The following is a 26,637-nucleotide window of genomic DNA, read 5'->3' as shown; positions in this document are numbered from 1 at the left end:
TACATATATATGCTACTGTGCACAAATTCCCAATATCACCAACCATCTTCATCACACATCTGGGAAGGACACTAGATAAGATTAAAGAAGAAGGTAGGAGGCATTTCAATAAATGTAATGAGAATAAACTACCTCTGCTTTGCAGATGACATTGTCCTGATTGAAGAAGAGGCAACAAGGCTGGAAAGGATACTGCAAACACTATACACAGAAGGAAAAAAGATATGGACTAAATGTTGATTTTGAAAAAATTAAAACAATGATATTCGGACAGCAGGAGTTACTGAATAAAGTTATCATTGAGGGATTTTAACTGGAAAATGTGGAACACTTCACATATCTTGGATGTCACATGATGCATGACTTGGACCCAAAAAGAGGTAAAAATTAGAATAGTCAGAGCAAAGCAACAGCTATCTTAAAAGTCACGGACCAAATATGGAAGAGCCGAGCTATAAAGATACACATGAAACTGCGCATTGTGGAAACCTGTATCTTCAGCAGCATGCTCTATGGATGTGAGGCCTGGGTACTCCTGAGAGAATCTCAAAGGAGGATATTAGCATTCGAGAAGAAGTGCTATAGAAAGATCTTGAGGATAAGCTGGATCCAGAAAGTGAATGAACAATGAGTAGACTAATAAAACCAAAAGAAAACCTGATGCAGAAAATAATCAAAGAATAATCATAATTAAAGAACAAAAGAGGAAGACCAAACAGAATGGGGTGATGACATCGTCAAATGGTGCGGAAACTCTATACACAAACTGAGTCATCTTGCACAATAGAATGCAGTGGAAGAATCTTATCAAAATGCCATCAGACACCTACGGGCATTGAACCCATGGTTGTTGTTGTTGTTTTTGTTGTTGTGCACAAATTTGGTCACCTGGTTTTCAGGGGAATGAATATGTATTGGAGAAAGTCAAGAGGAAGTCTATGGAATGTCAGATACAAGGAGAGATTGAGGGAATGCAAATTACAGAGCTTTGTGATTAGAAGAAGAGGGTATATGATTGTGACATATTAATGAGGGATTGTTACTGGATTAATGTGGAGAAGATATTTCACAGAGTAGAGGGTGGGAAGGATAGAAGTAGAGGTCATCAATGACCACCAATCTGGGGAATCAGAAGAAGGTTCATTGCATGAAGAGTGATTGGTGAGTGGAATGTATTGCCTAAAAGTGAAAAGCAGACTAGATCATAACATTCAAGAATGAAGCAATTATGAAAAGATGGGGCAGATATTATTATTATTATTATTATTATAATCTCAAGAACCCATGGAGTCAAAGACTCGTCTAGGAGGTCCATTTGTCATACACACAGCTCATCATACTGGTCCATAACCACATTTAAATTCGCTGCAGATGCCACCCTCTCAGGCAAGGCATTCCAATCATTCACAACCCTGCACGAAAAAAACCTGCTTCTTACTCCTCTGCTCACACCCTCCTTATACAGCTTCCACGGATGACCTCTGGTTCTCCCCTGATCTTCTACCATTTTCTGTAAAACTTTTCCAACATTGATCCTATAACAACCGCCTACTAACTTATTATTATTATTCCGGGCAACTCCAAGGAGTCGACAGACTCATCGAGGGAGGCCCTCACATCATATCAAGAACAACTATTCCACATTCACACAGTATCTATCATACCTTGCCTTGAACTCATTCACGGTTGTAGCACCCACCACAGACTCTGGCAGCTTATTCCACTGATTCACCACTCTCCAAGTAAAAAACCTAGCTCTAACACCCTTGTTAACCACATTCTTGCCCAGCTTCCATGCATGGCCCCTAGTCCTGTTTTCAAAAATATCTTCTGGATTAATCTTATAGTAACCCTTCAGTAATATGAATGTCTCAATCATATCACCCCTTTTCTGCCTATCGACCAATTTTTGCAACCCACAAATCTTCAACCTATTCTCATAAGGTTCATTCCACAGACCTGCTATAATCTTGGTCACTCATCTCTGGATCCTCTCCACTTCCTCCCCATCACAAAGAAACCCTGGCACCCATAACTGGGCACAGTAGTCCAGATAGGGTCTTTTCAAGGCTCGATACAGAGGAACAATAACTTGTTTGTCTCTGCATGTTAAAGTATTTTTCAGAAGCCAAGTGATTTGATGAGCTGATTTAGCCACTTTTTCAACGTGCCCACTAAACTTCAATTCCCTATCCACCAACACTCCCAAATCCCTGGCCTCATCAATCTCCTGTTCCAGGTTCCAGTACAGTTCCACCAATGTGATACTGCTGCTATTCTTTTCACCCTAAAATGCCTTACACTTTTTTAAAATAACCTTACACTTTGCCACATTAAATTGACATTCATTTTTCCTAGCCCAGTCCTCCAAACTATCCAAATCATCCTGTAAAATTTTGACATCCTGTGCACTCACAATTGCTCTACCCAACTTTGCATCATCAGCAAACAAGTGAACACTTCCTCTCAGATCCTTTCCTATATCATTGATGAACAAATTGAAAAGTAGTGGTCCAAGAACAGAGCCCTGCGGCACACCACTAGTCACAGGCCGTCTTTTAGACTCAACTCCTGAATAAACCACTCTCTGGTATCTCTCCATCAACCACCTTCCTATCCATCTCTCCAACCCTATATCCATCCCCATCTGCTCCAGTTTACTGATTAGGGTTCCATGTGGTATCCTGTCAAAGGCCTTGGCAAGGTCCAGTAGAATCACTGTAAACCCATTACCCTTATCCAGTTCAGCCGTCACTGTATTATAAAATGTGAGCAAGTTACTGAGGTATGATCTACCCTTCACAAAGCCATGTTGTCCCCCATACAATATCCCATTTTCATCTATCCAATCCTGTATTCTTTTCTTGACTAATTTCTCTAAGACCTTGACAACGATTCCTGAAATGCTAATCGGTCGGTAATTTACAACAGCAGTCTTGGAACCATCTTTATGCAGTGGAACTATTTTCCCTTCTTTCCACCCCCTCGGGACTAACCCAGACCCGAGACTCAAATTAAACAAAATAGTCAAGGTTACTGACAATTCTCTAGCTGCTTCTCGTACAACACGAGCTGGTATACCATCTAATCCCACAGATGTATTGACATTGAGGTTATGCAATAGACTACTCACCTCCATTCACCACAATTCCTGTATAATCTACTGGTTCATTCATTTCTGCAATGTCACCACCTGGATGATATATTCTTGCAAAGTGCTTACTCAGTAACTCAACTATATCAACTGATTCAGTTACCTCCCTACCATCGGCATTCTTTAAAATCATTCTGCCATATCGAAAAAACTGTTTAGGATTCTCTTTAGTCTGCATGGCCAATGTTCTTTCCTAATCCTTTTTTGCTTTTCTTACCACACTCGTTACCCTTCTGGCCTGCACTTTATACCGTTCATGTGCCTGCCGGTCACCTTTCTCCTTAAATTCCCTCCATCGTTGTTTCTTTTTTTGCAGCTCAAGCTTAATGGTGTTATTCATCCATTTAACCCCTACTTGATTTATTATTCGGACTCTAGCTATACAGTCAGCCATTGCTTCATGCAAACACTTCTTAACTGCCTCCCATGCACTATCAACATCTAGTCCTTGCAGTTGTATATGCCATGGCACTGAACCAATCAAACGCCTATGTCATACTTTCCAGCCCAATAATTCCACATGTACCCTGTATTAATTGTAAATTCCACACCTTTAGCCACCTCCCAAGTCAAGACCCTATGATCACTCTCACCAATTGGTGGCAATGTGGTCATATTTGTTACAGCCAAATCCGCAGATGTAATTACCAGGTCAAGCACTCTCTGACCCCTAGTATTTTCCATTACATGCTGTCGCAGATAGTTATCCCTTAATAACCACATAAAATCCAATTCCTTCCTCCCGTGTGTCCTCTCTTCACTCCAATCAATACGACCATAGTTGAAATCTCCCATAATAATTACCCTCCTTCCACTCATTTCTTCTATTTGCTTGTGCACACTATTTCCACCATCTACTCCATCACCTGGTCTATAGCAGCACCCAACTGTATATTTTGTTCTGCTAGCCACAATCTCACACCAAATGGCCTCAAATGTGCTCTTTTCTCTATCCTGCAATTCAACTTCAATTCTCCTTGGCTGCAGCTCATCAGCTATCATCAACAATACTCCTCCCCCCATTTTATTCTCCCTGTCATCCTGAACACATTATACCCATCACAAATTAATCCCACTAGCTATATCATCTACAGTTAGCCATGATTCACTAATGCCAATAACCTGTGGTCTGGAAGGGCCCACCATGGCCAAAAACTCTTCCTTCTTATTCCTAATACTCCTAGCATTAGTGTACATGAATTTAAGACCCCCATTAGCCCCATCCCTACCTTGATGCCTTATATTAACTATTCCATTCTGATTTGTTGTCCTTATTCGCCCAGGCATATTATACTCATTCATACATTCAATTGTCTCCCTAAGGTCTGTATATCTACTCCCCCTCTCCCTAATAAATCTAGTTTCCATGATTTTACACATCCGCTACATTCAGCAACACTTTTTCAAGTCGCCTTACACCGTATCCATTCAAATGCAAGCCATCCATCTTATGTAGATCCTTTTGCCCATCGAACTCACTCCACAATCCACAAATTCCACACCACTCATCATACATAACCCACGTATAAAGTCATTTGCAATTATTGCCCTCCTTTTAAACATTTCACTGTCATACCAGGGCAAAAGACTAATCATCCTAACTCTCTCACTCTTTTCTTTTGCTACCTCAAACAATTCATTCAGATCCTCTATCATTTCCATTTTATCTCCTTTCAAATCATTCGTACCTGCCACAACGATCATTTCTTTCACCCTTTCCTTTTGCTCTCTAATAGACTCAGTTACATCCTTTATGGTCGCACCAGGTTGGTACGATTTTGTCAAATCCTCTACTAACACACCTCATACTAACAAGTCTCCATACAGCACTCTCTCCTTCATTTTGTTTACGTTCACACTCATACGCTTATTTTTCCCATCATACTTTTTATTATTGGCTGGTACACTCAGTCGACTTTTGTTCTGACGCTCTAGCTGCTGCTTTGCCTCTGTGTCGCTCCGCTCAATAATGCGATCTCACTGATTACATCTATCTCATCTTTTTTATTCTCTGTAAAACCATTAATTTGCTCTGAATTAATACCATCATTCACACTTTCTACATTCACACCCTCACAGTTCTCTGGTACAACCTCGCCATTTCTTGTCATATCACTGTTTTCTTCATTCTGAAGTTTGACAAAAATATCACACTCAAAACTTAGGTCTCTATCATATCACCCCCTCTTCCTCCTATCCACTAGACTCTGTAAATTGCATTTTCTCAACCTTTGCTCATATTCAACATTCCAGAGGTCAGAAACTACCTTAACCAGTCACCTTTGGATCCTTTCCAACACTCCTTACTTCTAGAAGTCGGTGGGCTTCCTATCATTCCCAGAATTCTTTGTGTTGTCCTCACAGTTTTGGCAATGTGTCCCCTAAATTCCAGATCCTTATCTGCTATCATCCCAAGATTTCATATTTCATCCACCTCCAACAATATATCTCCATCAAGTGTAAATTCTACATCCCTTCTTTGTTTCCCAAATTTTAAAACATTACATTTTGCAACATTGAACTCACATCCCCATTCCCATGCCCATTCACTTAGTCTACTCAAGTCTTCTTGTAAGGCCATGACATCTTCTCTACTCTTCATAGTTTGTGCCAACTTTGCATCATCTGCAAACAACTGAATTTCCCCATCCAATGACATATAGTTAGTCCTTTTAGATACTGTTTTTATTGTTACCTTCTCAGCATGAGATGGTTTCCCATTAGTTGTGGTATACTTCCTCTTTGTCTCCTGATATGAAAAAATTTGTGCTGTCTTGATTGTTTGAATCTATTTGTTATCTTTCAACTTTTTACATTCTTGGCAGTATCCTGGATGTTGTTCCTTATAATCATATCAAGCACTGATGGTAGAGCCATGTCTGGCAGTGTGACCATATTTCTGTCACTTGAAACATTATTAATATTTTTATTATTATTATACTTAACATCCTATCAAGCAATGCATTCCATGGTCCACCCACCCTCCATGCAAGAAAAGCCGCTTCTCATCCTCTTACTCACCACTTCCTTTTGCAACTTCCAGGGAAGTTGCAAAAGGAAGTGGTGAGTAAGAGGATGACCCATGCTATCCAGTGGCAATATCATTGACATAAACCAGCAAAGGTTCTAGTACTGAGTCCTGTGGAGCTCTACTTGTGACCTACTTTTTTTTCTTCATACTGTTTCCCCATACACATCTCTGATATCTATCAGACAGCCAGTTTGTAACTTGATATCTAATCCCATGTGTTGCAACTTAAATATCACCTTAATTCATTTATCTGAGAGAAAATGACATTGAAATAATTTCGATTTTGAGTTATCTGCAGAAATTGAAAGGGAACTTTGAATTCCATTTACTGAAAGAATGACATAAGTATCTCTTTACTCAAATACAATAATTTCCCCATAGTAAATAGTAATTTTAAAAGAATATTATTTTTTTTCCTTTCTAGTAATCGGCCTAGTAGCCGGTTACGGTCTCTTCCCATTTTTTCCAAGGTGTCCTCTCCCTTGAGGTTGATATCTCTGTATCTCTCTGGGTAGTCTTCCTTCACTCATTCAAAAAGACAAGCCTAGTTGCCTCAAGGTGGCAGCCCACCATTAATGACATCTTGTGCTTTGGCTAGTAACCAATTCACAAGTATTCTAATCACTTTCAAGTCTCAAAGAAAAAATTCAAGGACCTAAAAGAATATTCAGCAATTATAATATGGATTTAAAACTTCCAAGTTTGTTTCCTAAAAAGTTTCATTTTTTGCATTATGTTGTTCTTCTCGCAGTTAAGCATTATCATGTGGCCAAATGCTTTTGCAAAAAAAAGAAAGAAAAAGCAGTATATATGCCTTTCCTTCATCAATTGCTTTCATTACTTTATTATAAAAAAGCAAACAAATTGCTGAAAAAAGAGCATCCCTTAACAAATTTGTGCTTACCTGCACAGATAATAATAATAATAATAATAATTATTATTATTATTGTGCTCTCCATGGAGTTGACAGAATCATTGTGGGAGGTTCATTCAACTGATAACATATTCATCATACTGAATTTTAAAATCCTTATATTCCTTGCATTAACAACACATTCTGGTAATGTGTTTCATCCACTGACAATTCTCCATGTAAAAAATTGACTCCTTACACCCTCTTCAACATACTATGACATAACTTCCAGGTATGACGTCTGGTTTTTCCCTCTTGCCTTCACCTTTTTTATAATCTCTCACTAACTTAAATGTCTCTAAAATATCATCTCTTTTCCTCCTATCCACTAAACCCTGTAGATTGCAGGGTTTAGTGGATAGGATTCTTCAACCCTTCTCCAACATTCCAAAGTCCTGATATTGTCTTAGTCGCTCATCTCTGGATCCTCTCCAATGTTTCCACATCACACTGAAAACCAGGTGACCAGATTTCAACACAATAGTCCAAGTGTGGTTTGTCCAGTGCTTTATATAGTGACACAACCACTTCCTTATCTCTACATGTTAGAGTACTTCTTATCATAACACCACTACGATGTATAGCCTTTGCAATACTAGCGATATGTCCTTAACCAACTATCACTCCCAAATCTCAAACCTCATCCACTTCCTGCGGTATGGCACTCGATATAGTACATAGCCTTATATTTCTGCACTCCAAAATGCAACACCTTGCAATTATTAATATTATCACTACAAACCCACTCTTTTGTCCAAGTCAAAAATCTATTAAAATATTCCTGAAAAGGGAATTAACATCAGTAATGCTACTTATAATTCTTCCCAACTTTGCATCATCAGCAATCGACTGAAGATCTCCACTTAGTCCACATGATATATCATTTACAAACAAGTTAAACAGCAGGGTCTCAAGAACAGAACCCTGGTTATCCTCTATCATACATAACCTGTTGGTATTGTTCAGAGAGCCAATCTCCAATCCATCTAACCAATATACTATCTATTCCCATCCTCTGCAGTTTTTACACGAACTTATCATGTGGTAGTCTACCAAATGCTTTTGCAAAGTCCAAGAATATCGCTGCATATGATTCTCCCCTATCTAACACACACTCGTTACCCTATTGCAAACTGAAAGTAAATTATTAAAACAGCACCTGCCCTTTACAAATCCATGCTGACCATCATAAAGAATGCTATGTTCATTAATCCAATCATGTATTCTATTCAAAACGAAGCTAAGTTTTCATTACTGTATTTAGTTATATTTCATTTTATTTAATTATATTTAGTGTACTTAAATGTTTTGTTTTGCTTGTAATTGTTTGTACTTTTTTTATTATTAATTTAAGAGAATTTATTAATTGAATAATTAATGATTACACTACTTGGCAGTAAGGAATGATGGCGGATTCAGCTGCAGTCCCAAGTGGCATATCACCAAGTCCTCCGCCATTTAAGAACTCTATTATAAGCAATATCATATGTCGCTTGTGAAAGAGAGCGGAGAGCGTATGTGCGCAAAATGCAGGCAGTGGGAGGAAATAAGTGCATTAGAAATATCAATATCCGACCTTGTTGCTCCTGGAATGGGGAATGAATATAGGAAGACAAGTAGTGTGATTGGAGAGAATGAAAAAAATATATATATATGAATGAGAAAAAAATAGTTGATAGTGTGGAAGGCGTGAGTGACTGTGAAAGTTTAGGAGATGGTTTTGTTTGGGAGAGTGAATTTAGATTAAGAGTGACTGACCTGCAGAGGGAGACAGATGAGCTGAAAGAGGAGGTGGAATGTCTTGTGAATGAGAGCAGAAGTATGAAAGATAAGATTAGGAGAATGGAAGAGATAAATGCAAGCAGAATCAGAGTAGGGGAGAGAGAGAATTTTTGGAGTGTTAGAAGAGGAGAGACAGGAAACAGTAGAAGAGAGGGAATGCTAGCAGATGAGAGGATGGAAACAGTAGGAGAGACAGAATGAAAGAGAGATATGGAAGTGTTAGAAGAGGAGAGATGGAATGAGAGAGAGGTATGGGAATGCTAGAAGACGAGAGGATGGAAACAGTAGGAGAGACGGAATGAGGGAGGGATATAGAAGTGCTAGAAGTGGAGAAAATGGAAACAGTGGGAGAGAGGGAATGAGAGAGATGTATGGGTGTGCTAGAAGAGGAGAGAATGGAAACAGTAGGAGAGAGAGGTATGGGAATACTAGAAGAGAGAATAGCAGTAGAGGAGAGGGAATGAGAGAGATCTATGAGAATGAAAGAAGAGGAGAGATGGAAACAATAGGAGAGAGGGAATGGTAAGAGGTATAATGTATGTGGACTCAATGATCCATGGTGTTCAAGATAGGATGCGTGAGGAGTGTTTGCCAGGAGGAACAATAGAAAGGGTGGCTATTTCAATTAAGAAAGGAGAAAGGATGGATGAGGTGATTGTGATGGTAGGAACAAATGACTTAAGTGGTAATGTAAGTCGGGCAGCGAGAGATACGAGATTTTTGCTTGAGGCTGTATGGAGGAAGACAGAGAGAGGAAAAAAGTGTGCGTGTTGCCTAGGTATGAAAATGATGAGCTGAGCAGAAGAGCAGTAATATTGAATGACTTAATAGCTAGAATGTGTGACAAGAGAGGACTGGTATATGTGGATGCGTGGAGTGCGTTTGAGGAAAGAGAGGAATTGTATGTGAGAGACTGCTTACATTTGAATGAGGAAGGATGTAGGCATCTGGAGAGATTGCTGTTCTGAACGAGTCAGTGTGTTCCAGGGAGGATGATACCAGGAGTGGCATCTTGTGGGAATGGATACTTGGGAGAAAGGAGACAACATCAGGTAACACTGAGCCCAGTTGAGGCTAGAGGGGATAATGCTGGGTGTAGAAACAATGGCATTTATATGCTTTATACTAAAGCCAGGAGTATCTGGAATAAGGGAGAGGAATTGGTGGCGCAGATAGCATCAGCCTGGCCAAACATCATTGGGATCACTGAGACATAGTTGACAGAAGAGTATATAATAACAGGAATAGAAGTCGCTAGGTACAGCATTTTTCAGCAGGATAGGAGGGGAAAGCATGGTGGTGGGATACTGCTTATGATAAGTGACGACCTATGTCCTCTAAGAGTGGAGGCTTTGGAAGGAAGTGAGACAAATGATTTTGAGAGCATGTGTGAGGTATAGGTAGGCAAGACAGGATATTTAGTGGGGTGTTGCTACAGACTCAGGAGCACAGAGGATGATGACCAGGAGATGTTTAGACAGTTAAGTTTGGAAAGTGCAAGAAGAATGATTGTTATGGGAGATTTTAACTACAGTAGTAAAAATTGGAGAGAGGAAGATGCATGCAGCAATAGGGAATGGAATTTCTAGAATTCTCGAGGGACAAATGTCATAGGCAACATGTAGCAGAGGGAACAAGAGGTTCAAGAGTTTTGGATTTGGTTATAGCATCAGAAGAGTTGATAATAACTGAGATGACATCTTTCCCACCAGTTGGAGAGAGAGTGACCATATAGTTTTGACTTGGAAAACGAATAGACATGCAGGAGTATCAAAGAGACGGGAACTTATGTGGAATTATAAAGCAGGTGATTATAATAATCTTAATCATCAACTTCGGGAAGTTTCATGGAGGGAGGAATTGGAAGGCCGGGATATCATTAGTGCGTGGGAAATTGTGAAAGAATATTTGTTATCAGCAATGGTAAGTTGTATACCACGAGTGAAGAAGAGAACACAATTTGGAGTAAAGTGGATGACAAACAATATTAAACAGGAACTGCATGCGAAAAAGAGGCTATGGAAGAGATATAAGGAGACAGGTGAAGAGAAGATGCATGAAGAACATAAGACATGGGCCAGAAAAGTGACTACTGTGGTAAGGAAAGCGAAACTGGAATATCAGAGGAGATTGGCCTTAAGATCCAAAGAAAATCTTAGGGAATTTTTTAGCTATGGGGAAACCTATACAATCTACAACTGGTCTTAACGGAATGCCTGGTTTATGAACTTTTGGAAGACCATACAATCTAGGTGGACGACTGAAGAAGGCTTTAAGTTTTTTCTTTTGATCTTCATTCCATGTGGATACCAAAAGTTCATAAACCAGGCATTCCGTTAAGACCAGTCGTAGATTGTATAGGTTGCCCCACTTACAAAATCTCAAAATTTTTATCAAATTTACTCTCTTCTTCAACTAGAAGAACTGATACTTATATAAAAAATACTTTGGATTTCAAAAATAAAATTTCAGATCTTCATTTGGACGTTTCCGATATCATGATCAGTTTAGATGTTGTTTCTTTATTTACAAATGTGCCTCTTTCGGAAAGTATTGAATTACTACAACAGGAATTTCCTTCAGGCATTGTAAACGTATTTGATTTTGTAATAAATTGTGGTTATTTTCCCTTTAAAAATAAGTTGTATCAACAAATTGAAGGAACAGCAATGGGTAATCCTCTTTCTCCTGCTATCTCCAATTTCTTTATGGAACATTTTGAACAACGTATCTTTGACAACATTTCTCCCAGACCTACTCATTGGTTCAGATATGTCGATGACATTTTTGCTATATGGAATGGCTCTTCTGATGAACTTCAACAATTTCTCACTAAGTTAAACGCATTTCATCCTAGTATCAAGTTTACCTTAGAAGTAGAATCAAATAAGTAGGTAGCCTTTTTAGATCTTCTAATTCTTCGCCAACCAGCTTGTAACCTACATTTCTCAGTTTATAGAAAGAAGACTCATACAGGCCATTATATCCATGCGGAATCTCATCACCATCCCAGTCAAAAGGCAGGAACTATTAAAACATTGGTTCATCGGGCCCACTCCTTTTGTTCTTCAGACGATCTTTTACAGAAAGAACTACAATATATAACTTCATCCTTTCTATCTAATGGTTATAAGAATTGCTTCATTAAAACAACTTTGAGTAGTTTTAATGTGTCTTTCTCTTCAAACACAGAAGAAATAACGTGCATTACTATACCTTATGTACAAGGCATCAGTGAACGTATAGCAAAAGTTTTAAAACCACTGAATATTTTTGTTGCCTTTTGACCATTTAGAAAAATCTCCACCTTTCTCACTTCTCCTAAGGACAAGCTTCCACATCTTAATCATCCAGGTGTCTACCAGATTCCATGCTCTTGTGGATTATCTTATTTCGGACAAACGGGAAGATCTGCCTCTATTCGGCTAGAAGAACACCAATCTTATATTGAATACTTTAAACCTGAAAAGTCTGGACTTGCAGAACATGCCATCTTCACTAGACACAGAGTTCATTGGAGAAAGACAAGAGTTCTTCACAAAAGTCAGTTTCTCATGGAACGGCTTTGTAAAGAAACATGTGAAACTCTACTTCATTCTCCTAACTTAAACAGATCCGACGGCTTACGTCTATCCCTTTTATGGGAGATAGTACTTTATAAATCAGCTAATCTTTCCTAACTTTTTATTGTATTGATTTTTTTTTTTTTTTTTAGGAAAGTTATTGACCTTTTTAGTTATCTTACACCAGCTACTTAGGTGGCGATTTTTGGAATTGTCAGTTATTGTTTAATAAGGCGAAAATGATACTATTAAATAATCTTTGTACGTGAGTTTTTTCCGTTATTAATTTTGTATCGATATGTCTACTCACAGTATACCTCTTTTAAAACTTAGTTTTGAAACTTTTTATCAATTTTTATTTCTACTTTTTTTCACAAAATGTGGAAACCCTGTACACTAAACATAGAAACTTTTTTTTTCAAGTGACTTCAGGCCTAATAAGCAGGGCATGGTATTTCACAGGTGATGATATTCATCTGCCTCTTAGACATCCACAAACATCTGTAGCTGAATTCAGACCATATCCTCTTAGTTGGAAAGTAGATATACATTCCTCTCAGCCATCCATTCTGGAACTGATATGGTTTGAATTCAGCTACAGATGTTTGTGGACGTCTAAGAGGCAGATGAATATCATCACCTGTGAAAGACCATGCCCTGTTTATTAGGGCCTGAAGTCACTTGAAAAAAAAAAGTTTCTATGTTTCGTGTACAGGGTTTCCATATTTTGTAAAAAAAAGGCAGAAATAAAAATTGATAAAAATTTTTAAAACTGTTAGAATAAGCGAAACACGGTTGAATGAAGATGATATCCTGAATAGAATAGAAATGTATGGATACAGTGTTTTTTGCAAGGAGAGAAAGGAAAACAAGGGTGGGGGAGGGGGTGGTGCTGATGATGAAAGCTGGGGAATTGCTAAAATATAGGAATATATTTTTACAAATTATTATTATGAATAAATAAATATTTTGTTTCTCATTATGGATGAGATGATTGTGATGGTAGTTGGCAGGAACAAATTACTTGACAGGTGATGTAAATTTGGCAGCGAGAGATATGAGATTCTTGCTTGAGGTTGTACGAAAGAAAACACGGAGAGGAAAGATAGTGTGCGTGTTGTTTAGGCATGACAATGATGAGCTGAGCAGAAGAGCAGTAATATTGAATAACATAATAGCTAGAATATGTCAGAAGACAGGATTGGAATATGTGGATGCTTGGAGGGTATTTGAGAACAGAGAGGAATTGTATGCGAGAAACTGCTTGCATTTCAATGAGGAAGGACATAGGCATCTGGAGATTGCTATTCTGAACGAGTCAGTGTGTCCCAGGGTGGATGGTAGCAGGGGTGGCCTCTTGTGGGAATGGATACTTGAGAGAAGTGGAATGATATCAGGTAATGCTGTGCACGTGGAGTCTAGAGGGAATAATGCTGGGTATAGAAGCAATAGCATTTTTATGCTTTATACTAATGCGAGGAGTATCCAGAATAAAGGAGAGCAATTGGTGGTGTTGACAGCATCAGCCTAGCCAAAGATTATTGGGATCACTAAGACGTGGTTGACAGAAGAGGATATGATAACAGGAATAGAAGTTGCTTGGTACAGCATTTTTCGACAGGATAGGAAGGGAAAGCATGGTGGTGGTGGTGAGTACTGCTTATGATAAGTAATGACTTACGTCCTCTAAGAGTGGAGGCTTTGCAAGGCAGTGACACTAATGATTTTGAAAGCATATGGTGTGAGGTAGAGGTGGGCAAGACAGGATATTTAATGGGGTGTAGCTACAAACCAAGGAGCACAGAGCATGGGGACCAGAAAATGTTTAGACAGTTGAGCTTGGCAAGTGCAAAAAGAATGATTGTTATGGGAGATTTTAACTACAGCAGTATAAATTGGGGAAAAGAATATTCATGTAGCAATAAGGAATGGAATTTCTACAATTCTTGAGTGACAAATGTCTTAGGCAACATGTAATAGAGGGAACAAGGGGTTCAAGAGTATTGGATTTGGTTATAGCATCAGAAAAGTTAATAATAACTGAGATGACATCTCTCCCACCATTTGGAGAGAGTGAGCATATGGTTTTGACTTGGAAGATGAATAGACATGCAGGAGAATCAAAGAGACGGGACGTATGTGGAATTATAAGGCAGGTAATTATAATAGTTTTAGATATCTACTTGGGGAAGTTAAATGGAGGAAGGAATTGGAAGGGCGGGATATCATTAGTGCTTGGGAAATTGTGAAGGAATATTTGTTAACAGCAATAGTAAGCTGTATTCCATGAGGGAAGATGACACAATTTGGAGTAAAGTGGATGACAAAGAATATTAAACAGGAACTGCATGCAAAAAAGAGGCTATGGAAGAGATATAAGGAGATAGGTGAAGAGAAGATGCATGAAGAATATAAGACACAGGCCAGAAGAGCGACTAGTGTGGTAAGGAAAGCGAAACTGGAATATGAAAGGAGATTGGCCCTAAGATCCAAAGAAAATCCTAGGGAATTTTTTAGCTATGTGGCCAGTAGGAGGAGAAATGACTGCGGAAGAATGATATTGTGGGATAAACATGGGAATAGAGTGACTGATGCAGAGGACATAGTGGAATTGTTCAATGGACACTTTATTGGAGTATTTCATCACGGAGGAGTAAATGTTAATACCAGAGGGATAGAACAGGTTCAAGGTTTAGAGGTGCGGGAGGAGATTGTGTTCCAAATACTGAGTACTCCGGATGTCAGTAAAGCTGTGGAACTAGATGGCATTTCACCATGAGTTTTGAGAGAATGTGCTAAAGAACTGACAGCTCCTTTGACCTGGGCTTTTCAATGAAAGGCTGGCTACGGAAAAGGTGCCCATGGAATGGAAGGAAGGTAAGATAGTGCCATTGCATTAGGGCGGTAGCAGACTTGAAGCGTCTAATTATAGGCCAGTTTGTGTGTCACCAGTAGTTGTTAAGATATTGGAGAAATTAATGGGGGGCCATATACAGCATTGGGCAGATGAGGGTAATGTTATCTGTGAGAGTCAACATGGATTTGTGGAGGGGCACTCTTATTTTAGTAATATGCTAGCCTTTTATAATAAAGTTACAAGAGCAGTAGATGAGGGAAAGGCATATACTGCCATTTTCTTGGACTTATCAAAGGCATCTGACAGGGTGCCACATGATAAGCTGATATTTAAGTTGTAGCAGATGGGTTTGGATTTCAGGTTGGTCAACTGGATTGAGGGATCGCTGTCCCATAGGTATCAGAGAGTTGTGTATGGTGGGGGCAGTTTCAAGGAGGCAGAGGGTTACAAGTGGGATCTCACAGGGCTCAGTACTGGGACCTATATTGTTTAATCTTTATATCAATGACATTGTCAGTGGATTGCAGGAGGCTATTCAGTTGTTTGTGGATCATGTAAAGCAGGGAAAGGTTATTAGTAATAGTACAGATGTGGTAGCCCTACAAGAGGATTTCAATAAACTAGACCAATGGGTAAATGAATGGGGGTATCAGTTTAATGCAGCAAAATGTAAGGTCTTGAGGTTTGGGACATATCGATGGGATGCTGCATACTATACTGGAGGAAGTAGAGGAGACAAGAGATGTGGGGGGTTGATAATTGATAGAAACCTGAAATTTAGGGGACATATTACAAAGGTGGTGAAGGCAACACAGAAGATTGCTGCAATAATGAGACACTGACCTTCTGAAATAAAAGGGTTATCATTTCTTTGTATAAGACTCTGATCAAACCACACTTAGGCAATAGTTCTCAGATTTGTTTCCAAGGATTTGAAGGGGATAAATTAACTGTGGAAAGGATACAAAGGTGGATAACAAAGATGGTTTCAGGACTGCACAATGTTAGTTATGAGGATTGGCTGAGGGAATGTGGACTGCAGAGTTTGGTGGATAGCAGAAGGAGAGGTGATATGATTGTAACTTTTAAACTGTTGAGAGGTGGTTAGAGGGTGGGCACTGGGGAGTTATTTCGCTTGGTTGAACAGTGGGAAGGAGTGATGACAAGGGGCCATCCCTGGAAGTTACGAAAGGAAACTGTGAGCAAGAGGGTGAGGAGTGGTTTCTTTGCATGGAGGGTGATTAAACATGGAATGCATTGTCTGATAGAATGGTGAGAGCGAGAAAGATCATTGAGTTTAAGGAGTGGTATGATAGACTTTGTATTTCTTAAGGGGGACCTCCCCTCGATGAGTCTTGATAGACTTTGTGTTTCTTAGGAAGAACCTCCGACGATGAGTCTTTTGACTCCATGGAGGTCTGAATAATAATAATAATGATATCTCTTTACTGATGGATGACATGAACTAATGGCACATTATAAAAAACGTGTATATATATATATATATATATATATATAATTGAAAAATACTATTCAAAACAGAGTAATTTGGCATTGATGTGGATGAGAAGCATACTGATCACAAAGATTTGTAATTTTTTTTTTGTAAATATGAAATAGTTATAAGTAGGAGGACATCACAAACAAAATCACAAATAAAAGCCTTGTCAATGTACCCTCAAATTTGTGTGTGTGTGTGCGCACTCACACACACACACACATGTGAATGAGAAGCATACTGATCACAAAGATTTGTAATTTTTTCTTTGTAAATATGAAATAGTTATAAGCAGGAGTACATCACAAACAAAATCACAAATAAAAGCCTTGTCAATGTACCCTCAAATTTGTGTGTGTGCGCGCGCGCGCGCGCGCTCGCTCGCTCACACACACACACACACACACACATATATATATAGATATTTCTGTTTGTTTGTTTGGTTTCTTGTTCATTTGTTTTGTTTTTAATATAGGGTACAAAAGGACTGACTCTTTTTTACCTGGAGACTAGAACATCAGATGGAAGCCTTAACAATATTCAGACGGTAAGACTTAAAGACAAATTAGGAACACGACAAGTTCCAACTGCAGAATTACTTCTAGATGGTACCATAGCACATCAAGTAAGTGAAGAAAAAATAGATCAATCCTTGAGACAATTTATATTGTGGTCCATATAGTTTTAATATAATACTTACACTATAATATTCCAATTTCAGGTAGAACATTCCCACTACCCATAATCCATGCAAAAAACCTGTCCGAATTCTGGTGCTCAAACTCTTTTTCATACATCTTTGAGCAATTGCCCTTTGTTATTTCTCTGTCTTCTTACTCTATGAAAATCTCTTTCACATTAATCTGGTAACAGCTGTTTACCTACTTATATGACTTCATTATATTCTCCTCCTTTCCATGAGTTTCTGTAACTTATACTTCTTCTTATACATTATATTCTCCTCCTATCCACTAGGTTCTGCGACTTATACTTCAACTTATGTCATTGTTTCTACATCATTGCCATAATCTGTTGTGATATCCTCACAATTTTACCAGCATATCTTGTAATTTTCAGGCCCTTGTCCACCATCCTTACCTTCTATAAGCTGTCTCCACTAACTGTATATTCCATATCCTATTCTTGCCTTCCACAAATTTGAGATCTTAGACTTGGCAGCTCCATTTACTGGGTCACTCACACAGTCTATTTAAATCTCCCTGTAAAGCCACAACATCAACTTTATTCTTCATAGTTCCTCTGAACTTTACATCACCTAACAACCACTGCAAATTCCAATTTTAAACTTTTCCCATTATAACTAACATATAATTTGAATGGTGCTGTCCTCAAAACAAACAGACTGGAGCATAGCATTGATAACGTTCCTCTTCCAAGCCCTCACAGCTTGCCGATACCCATTAAATAGCAAATCTGTTATCTATCTCCATCTGTTCTAGTTTAATTACCAATTTGTTTTGGTAAGTTATTAAAGGCCTTTACGAAATTTAAACATCATCATCAAATTCCTTAGGCTACATGTCAGAGTATGATGCCAGGAGTATCATGAATAAAGGAAGTGAATTGGTTTCATTGATAGCCTCAGCCTATCCAGATATTATTGGAATCAGCAAAACATTTTTTTAATTATTTTTATTATTATCCAGGCCTCCATGGAGTCAAAAGACTCATTGTGGGAGGTCCTTCCTAAGAAACACAAATTCTATCAAGACTCATCGAGGGGAGGTTCCCCCTAAGAAACACAAAGTCTATCATACCACTCCTTAAACTCATTGACTGTTCTTGCTCTCACCACTCCATCAGGCAATGCATTCCATGGTTCAGCCACCCTCCATGCAAAGAAACCACTCCTGACCCTCTTGCTCACAGTTTCCTTTCGTAACTTCCAGGGATAGCCTCTTGTCATCACTCCTTCCAGCTGTTCAACCAAGCAAAAGAACTCCCCAGTGTTGACAGAAGATGAAGTAACGTCTTGAGCGACATTGCTTCACCCCTGAACAGCTGTTAACATTATACAATTCACAAATCTGCCCAGCTATTGTTCCCACATATTGGGTGGGGGGCCCCTAAAAGCTCTCCCAAAATGCTTGTCTCAATACATAGGATAGCAATTAGACTTATTAATGACCCATCTGTTCATTGTTTATATTATATCGGAAAACGGAAATAATTAAATTGAAATATAAGAAGATTTCTAATTACTAAGATAATAAGCTGAAAGGCTATTTTACCGGCGAATTTGTTAATTGAAAGGCAGATGGTAAATCCCGTTTTATTTTATAGCCGGGTCCGAAACTTGGATCGAAATCCATAGAGTTTCATGCCGAAAAAACTATCGGTGGGCCCAAGTGTAAATGATCACTTGGGTAGTACAACACCTGTCCATCTCCACTTCACATGGAGATGGACAGGTGTTGATGGACAGGAGATGGACACTATTTTCCCCCTGAATCTCCACCCTATTTTTTTGCATGGAGTTGCCCTGGTGTTGTACTACCCAAGTGATCATTTACACTTGGGCCCACCGATAGTTTTTTTTGGCATGAAACTCTATGGATTTCGATCCGAGTTTTGGACCCGGCTATAAAATAAAATGGGATTTACCATCCCCTTTTTATTAACAAATTCGCAGGTAAAATCGCCTTTCGTCTTATTATCTTAATAATTAACAATATAAGAGTGCATCACTTCAGCAATTTGATAACAGAGGTATGTAAGTTCGTTTTCACTTAAAAACCTTGATATTCCAGGTCTGCCTACTCACTGATGGGACCTCAAAAAAGGTTGAAACCAGTGTGGGTAGTGACCTCTTCTCATAATATAAAACAATATACTAGTAGTAAGACTTATACGTTGGTTAGACATAACTGGTAATTAATTTACGAAATTAACAACGCATATGAAGTATATTAATTAAAGATAACTTCAATGAATCACTTCTGAATGACTTCTGAACTTTAATGAATCACTTCTCAAGTGATTCATTAAAGTTATCTTTAATTAATATACTTCATATGCGTTGTTAATTCCGTAAATTAATTACCAGTTATAGATAAAACAATATATATACATCTCTTAGGAGCTGGGTTTTACATTATGAGAGAATATTAAAGTTAATGACGGAGCTTGCTCCACCTTTGCATGGAGTTGCCCTGGTGTTGTACTACCCAAGTGATGACTTACGCTTGGACCCGCCGATAGTTCTTTGGCATGAAACTCTATGGATTTTGATCCAAGTTTTGGATCCGGCTATAAAATAAAACGGGATTTACCATCTCCCTTTCAATCAATAAGAAGATTTCTGTTATAGAAATTTCGAAGAAGCTGTTGTAATCCTCCATTCTGGAGAAAATCTTAACAGAAACCAGAAATGATAATAGCTAACATATGGAAAACCTTAATAAGATCACTCAGTCTGTCAGAATTCAATTTTGGTCAAAACTACATAACGTGCTCTTATAACAGTGACTAACACAACATGCTCCATGCATGTAATGTTACGCCTTCTGTTTTAATTTTTAATTTATACGATAGTGTTTGCTCCATTTTCTCTGTACTAGCCACTTTGAGTTTTCTCCTACTGTTATAAGCCCTGCAGAAATGTGACAGCCCAGTCGGCGAAACTTGTTGGTATTAGATGTTTATAAATCGTGGTCAATTAAAGATCAATATATATTTCAATTTAATTATAATAACCCATCTCATACTAACCTCTCCCTTCACTTTCGCACAGATGTTTGGTTTCTGTATTATGTATATTCTACAAATATTGCCATGGGAAATGCTCATCTGAAATAATATCAATAATTCCTCCATTCACTACTAAGCTGGTTGGAACACGTGCAGCTGCTGCTCAACATCCATTCAAAGTACACCTAGAAACAAACAGAACAAGTTTCTTTTCCTCCTCCTTCATCTCAACTACTGCACTGTGGAACAGTCTCCCCCCGCTGTGTTTCTGAAGGAATACAATTTACAGTCATTTAAATCAAATTTAAACAAGTTCCTCCTTTCCCAAGCCACTACCCATACACAGTACTAATGTAGTATAGGTTGAACAACCAACCTCTTGTGTATGGGCACAACATAAAAAAAAAAATCAGTGATGATAAAGAGGAATGGACAAGGGGGGATGTGGAGGACTCATCTAAGGAATAGGATTAGTGGGACTTGTTATGGAAACAGAAATGAGCTAGTGTGTATGTTTACAAATGCTAGAAGTATTTGAAACAAAGGGAATGAAGTTGTAGCATTGATAGACTTACTTCACCCAAAAATTGTTGGAATAAGTGAGCTGTGGTTGAACGAGGATGACATTCAACAGGAATAGAGATGGAGGGATATGTAGTCTTTCATGAAAACAGACAAACAAAAAAGAAGGAAGAGTGCTCTGGATGATGGACAGGAGTTATGACCATCTAGGGTGGAGATGCAGGGGACAAATAGTGTCAGTATGGTGTGAAGTGGAGACGGACAGGATGAAATTTTTTGAATTTTTAGTAGTGTGTTGCTATAAATGGCATTGTAAAAGGTAATGAGAAGGAAATATTAAGGCAAATTGGTCTGGCTAATAAGAAAAGAATGATCATTATGGCGATGTCAATTACAGTAATATAAACTGGAATGAAGAGACAACATCTGGAACCAAAGAGAATGAATTCTTAAATTTTGATAGACAACTATCTTAAGCAGTACATAACAGAGGCTACGCATGGATTAAGGTATTGGATTTGATTATCTCATTAGAAGATATTATTTTAACAAAGTGTCACATCTCCCTCCAGTTGGTGAAATTGATCATGAAGGCTGGCATCAGGCTGGCCAATCCCCAAGTGCTGGCCAGACATATCAGACCACATAATAACTTTTAATTAATAAAGGTACAAATATTTCATACTGAAATTTACAGTACATCTTCAGTGTCATACAAATAGTTAAAAGAATGGAATACAAAGTACAGAACAGTCGGTGGATCACCACATATAACTGTTGTCATGTGCTAGGAGAATAATTACTAAATATTAGTAAATAATCCTTTAAAGATAATTAATATTATTAATTATATTAATTTATTATAATATATTATTATAATATATTAATTAATCAATCATTAATATATTAATTATTAATATAATAAAAAATAAAGATTATTTATTAATAATTAGTAATTATTTTCCTAGCAAATGGCAACAATTATATGTGGTGATCCACCGACTGTTCTGTACTTTGTATTCCATTCTTTTAACTGTTTGTATGACACTGAAGATGTACTGTAAATTTCAGTACGAAATATTTGTACCTTTATTAATTAAAAGTTATTACTGTGGTCTTTACGTGTTCTATTAATAAATATACTATGTCACAGGTACCTCTAAAGATCAGACATATCAGTACTTTTGTGACAAAGGGTTATATGAGGAACTATAAGGCAGGTGATAATTACAAACTCAGGAGGCAGCTTGCAGTAACAGCATGGAATGTGGAATTCATTTCAAAGGAAATCAGTGCTGCTTGTCTCTACTCAGGAAGTATCTGGCAGAGGCAATGGCTGAGTTTATTCCAAAAGTCAGGAAATTAAATAAGGTAGGCATAAAATGGATGACTAAAGAGGTGAAGCATACAATCGTGAAGAAAAAAAAAGCATTGTGGAGGCCGCACAAGATGAGTGGCAATCTTCAGTTACATGAGGAGTACAAAGAGCAAGTGAGGAAGGTGACTTGCTTGGTAAGGGTAGCAAAAGTGCAGTTTGAGTAGTAATTAGCAAATAAGCTAAAGGAAATACTGGGAAGTTTTTTGAAATTATTATTATTATTATCATCATCCTAAGACTCCATGGGGTCACAGATTCATATAGGAGATCCCTTTTATTATACACATAGCTCATCGTACCGTACCTTAAAAATATTAAAATTTTCTGCAGGCACCACCTCTCAGGCAATGTATTCCGATGAATCACAACTCTTCATGCAAAAAACTCACTTCCTTGCCCATGCCCTCCTTATACAGTTTCCAAGTTCTTCTTTGGAAACCTCTAGTTCTTCCAAAATCTTCCACCATTTTATCAAAAAAAATCTTCAATGTTAATCCTATAAAAATCCCAGCATACCAACTTGTACATCTCTATTATATCACCCCTCTTCCTCCTATAGACTAGACTCTGCAAATTGCATCGTCTCAACCTTTCTTTGTATTCAACATTCCAGAGATCATAAACTAATTTGGTAAATTGCCTCTGAATCTTCTCCAATATCAAATCAGCCTTTTGAAAACCAGGTGACTATTCTGTGCAGAATAGTCCATATGTGGCCTAATCAGAGCCTACACAATGGAACTAGAAATTCCTTACTTCTACAAGTCAGTATCCTCTGCATCACTGCCAGAATTAGTTGTGTTGTCCTAACAATTTTGGCAATGTGTAATCTAAATTTTAGAAATCCTTATCTAACATCATCCCAAGATCTCTTATTTCCTCCACTTCCAACACTATATCGCCACCAAGAGCAAATTCTACACCCATCTTTGTTTTCCAACATTAAAACATTATATTTTCCCCATTTAAATCTTCCACAATATCATTAACATACAGGTTTAACAGCAGTGGACCTAAATATAATGCCTAAATATTGCCGGCCTGGTTGGCCGAGTGGTTAGCATATTCGCTCTCCAGTCAAAAGGCTGTGGGTTCGAATTCCGTTGTGGGCATGGATGTTTGTGATTGTCTGTGGAAATACTAGTGGCAGTAGTGGATGGTAGATAGCATTGGTATAATTGCGGTGAGAATGAACTGTAGAGTACACAGAGTTGTAGATTATGTGCCCTCCCTTAATGAGTCTTTGGACTCCCTGGAGGTGTCATATAATAATAATAATAATATTTCACAACATTAAACTGGTATTATTCCCATTCCCATGCCCATTTACTCAGTTTATTCAAGTCCTTGTAAGGCCATAACATCTGCTCTATTCCTCATAGTTCATCCCAACTTTGCATCATCTGCAAATAACTGAATATCCCCATTTAAATCTTTCACAATATCATTAACATAGAGGTTTAACAGCAATGGACCTAAAACATACCTGTGAGAAACACCACCAGTGATTTTCCTCTTCTGGGATATTGCTCCCTATACACAACTTGTTGTACCTAGCAGACAGCCAATCTCCAATCCAATGCATTAGTCCAACTCCATCGACTCTAGTCTAATATCCACCCCCATCTAGTTTGATTATCAACGTATCATGCGATAATCTATCAAAAGCCTTTGCAAAGTCTAAGTATATTGCTGTATATCCATCTCCCATGTTCAGTGCTGCTGTCATCTTATTGTAATAAGTAAATATATTACTAAAACATGACCTCCCTTTAGCAAATCTGTGCTGTCCATCAAAGATAATAATATTGTTGTGAACCCAATTCTGGATCCTGATTCTCACTAGCCTCTCCGATACTTTAACCACAACACCTGACATGCAGATTGGCTTGCCTTTCTTCCACTCCTCTGGAACTTGATCCGATGTAAGACTCTTGAAACATCATCACATGATATATCATCAACTCTCACAGCATTATTAATATCAAGTTTGCTTAATTCCTCACATACCTCTTCCTAACTCATAGTCAGTCTCTCCTTCTTCTCATCCACTATTCTCAAACTCTTCATGATGTAACATTTACAAGAATGAACTGTTCATTAAATATCTCAACTACATCTTGCAGTTGTCCTTATACCATTTTCTTCAATCAATGCATCCTACAGTAATCATTCTTTTTTTTTTTTTTTACACTATATATCGAAAGAACTGCCTGGGATTTTTTTGGCTTCATTAGCTAATTGCTACTCATACTGAACTTTTGCTATCCTTACAACATTGAACTGAGTCAACTGAGTCACCCTCCTTGCCTCTTCTTTGACTTGATTATTACGAAGTCCATGAGAAATAGATGGCATTTTTTCCTCTGTATTGAATGCTTAATCTCTTCATTCATCCATTTCACAACCTTATTTAACCTTCTGACCTTTGGAATACATTTAGACATTGCTTCTACTAGATAGTTCTTGAATATAACCTAGCACCATTGATCCCCTTTCCACCCAATTCCTCATTCTATGCTATAGCTGCAAGCTGTCTTCTGAGCTTCTCTTATTAACCAGTCTTGTAGTTCCACATATACTCTTTCCTCACAAAAGTCCTGACATGGTTGGCAACTACCTAGGTAATCATTTGATTGTCACTCTCACTAACTGGAGGGAGATTTAACACTTTATTTATAATAACATCCTCTGATGAAATGATCAAATTCAAGATCCTCAATCCGCGTGTATCCTCTGTTACATACTGCCTGAGGTAGTTGTTCCTCAAAAGCTTGAGAAACATTTTTTTTTTTTTTACTTTCATTTGCTATCTCATCATAGTCTATATTGCCATAATTAAAATTGCCCATAATGATCATCCCTTTCCCATTTGCTTATTTGCTTATACATTTCCTGGTCACTGCCTTCAACATTACTAGATATATAGCAACACCCAATGAAGTATTTCATTCTATTCGCTTCTATCTCACATCAAAATATGTGGCCAGTATAAGGAAGAATGATTATGGAAGGATGGTGGTGGTGAGCAGTGGCAATGGGAGAATAATAATGGGAGTATAGAATGCAAAATGCAGAGCCTAGTCAATAGAAAGAAGAGGATAGAACAAGATTGAGACATATGAGTTGGTAAAGGGTAATTACCAGATTAATGTGGATAAGATTTTGAATAGAATATACAGGGATATGTTTTTGGAGCAATATTGTGTTAATGGGAGTATAGTAGAGGTGTTAAATGAGCAGTTCATTAAAATATCCCATCCTTGATATTGTAACATATTGCAGAACTTGAGAGTAGTGGGAATGGGGGAGGAACCACCAATGGTGAGTGGGCAGGACGCATATGAAAAATTGAGTAAACCTGATGGTATTAATTACTGTGTTCTTAAATGCTCCAGGGAGTTAACAACAGCTTTAACTTACCTTTTTAACATGAGTCTTAAATTTGCCTAGTTCAAAAGGTGTAGAAAGAGGGCAAAATTGTTCTGCTTCTTAAAGGGGGAGGGGTGATAAGACTAAGGCTTTGAATTATAAGCCAATCTCCTTGTCTGGAATTGTGGTCAAGGTGTTGGAGAAGTTAATGAGGACAGGGATTATGAAATGAGGTGATAGCAGCAAAATTCTTTTTAATGGATAGCATAGGTTTGCTATGGGAATATCATGTTTTAGCAATCTGCTTACTTATTTTAAAAAAGGTGGTGAATACATCGGACAAGGGGAACATATATACAGTGGTATATTTAGTTTTGCATAGGCTTTTGATAAATTGCCACACGATAAGCTAGTAGTTAAATTGGAACAGATGGAGTTGGATAATAGATTAGTGAATTGGATTGGAGATTGGTTGTCTTATGGGTATCAGCAGGTTGTGAATAGAGAAGCGATATCCCAGAACTGGAAAGTCACTAGTGGTGTGCCTTGGGCTATTATTGTTTAATATATATGTAAATGACATTGGAAGAGGCTAAAACATTGATATACAGCTGTTTGAAGACGAGACAAAGTTAGGGTGAGTTATGAGAAGTAGTGCAGATGTTATGGCCATGCAAGCTGACTTAAATAGACTGTCTGAATGGGTGAGTGTTTGGGAATATCATTTTAATGTAGCAAAGTGTAAGGTTTTTAAATTTGGGAAGCAAAGATTAGATGTAGAGTATATAGGATTGGTGGGAGACATCTTAGAGGAGGTAGAAGAGATGAAAGATCTGGGGGATGATGGTGGAAAAGG

At 38.0% G+C, this 26,637-nt stretch overlaps 1 protein-coding gene across 2 annotated transcripts in view; it reads left to right on the top strand.

Moving 5' to 3' along the window:
• LOC150109682 (acyl-CoA dehydrogenase family member 11-like) overlaps positions 1-26,637 on the top strand; it is a 233,196-nt gene that overhangs the window by 93,969 nt on the left and 112,590 nt on the right. For both annotated transcript variants that reach the window (XM_090409687.1, XM_090409688.1), the window contains one exon: positions 17,274-17,423. In XM_090409687.1, the coding sequence (XP_090265813.1) occupies positions 17,274-17,423 (150 nt within the window). The remainder of the gene's footprint in view (positions 1-17,273; positions 17,424-26,637) is intronic.

The sequence above is a fragment of the Typopeltis vanoorti genome, chromosome 2, assembly GCF_054136105.1.
Source record: "Typopeltis vanoorti isolate ZY-2024b chromosome 2, IOZ_Tvanoo_1.0, whole genome shotgun sequence".
NCBI lineage: Eukaryota > Metazoa > Arthropoda > Arachnida > Uropygi > Thelyphonidae > Typopeltis > Typopeltis vanoorti.
This window is presented reverse-complemented; position numbering and strand designations above follow the sequence as displayed.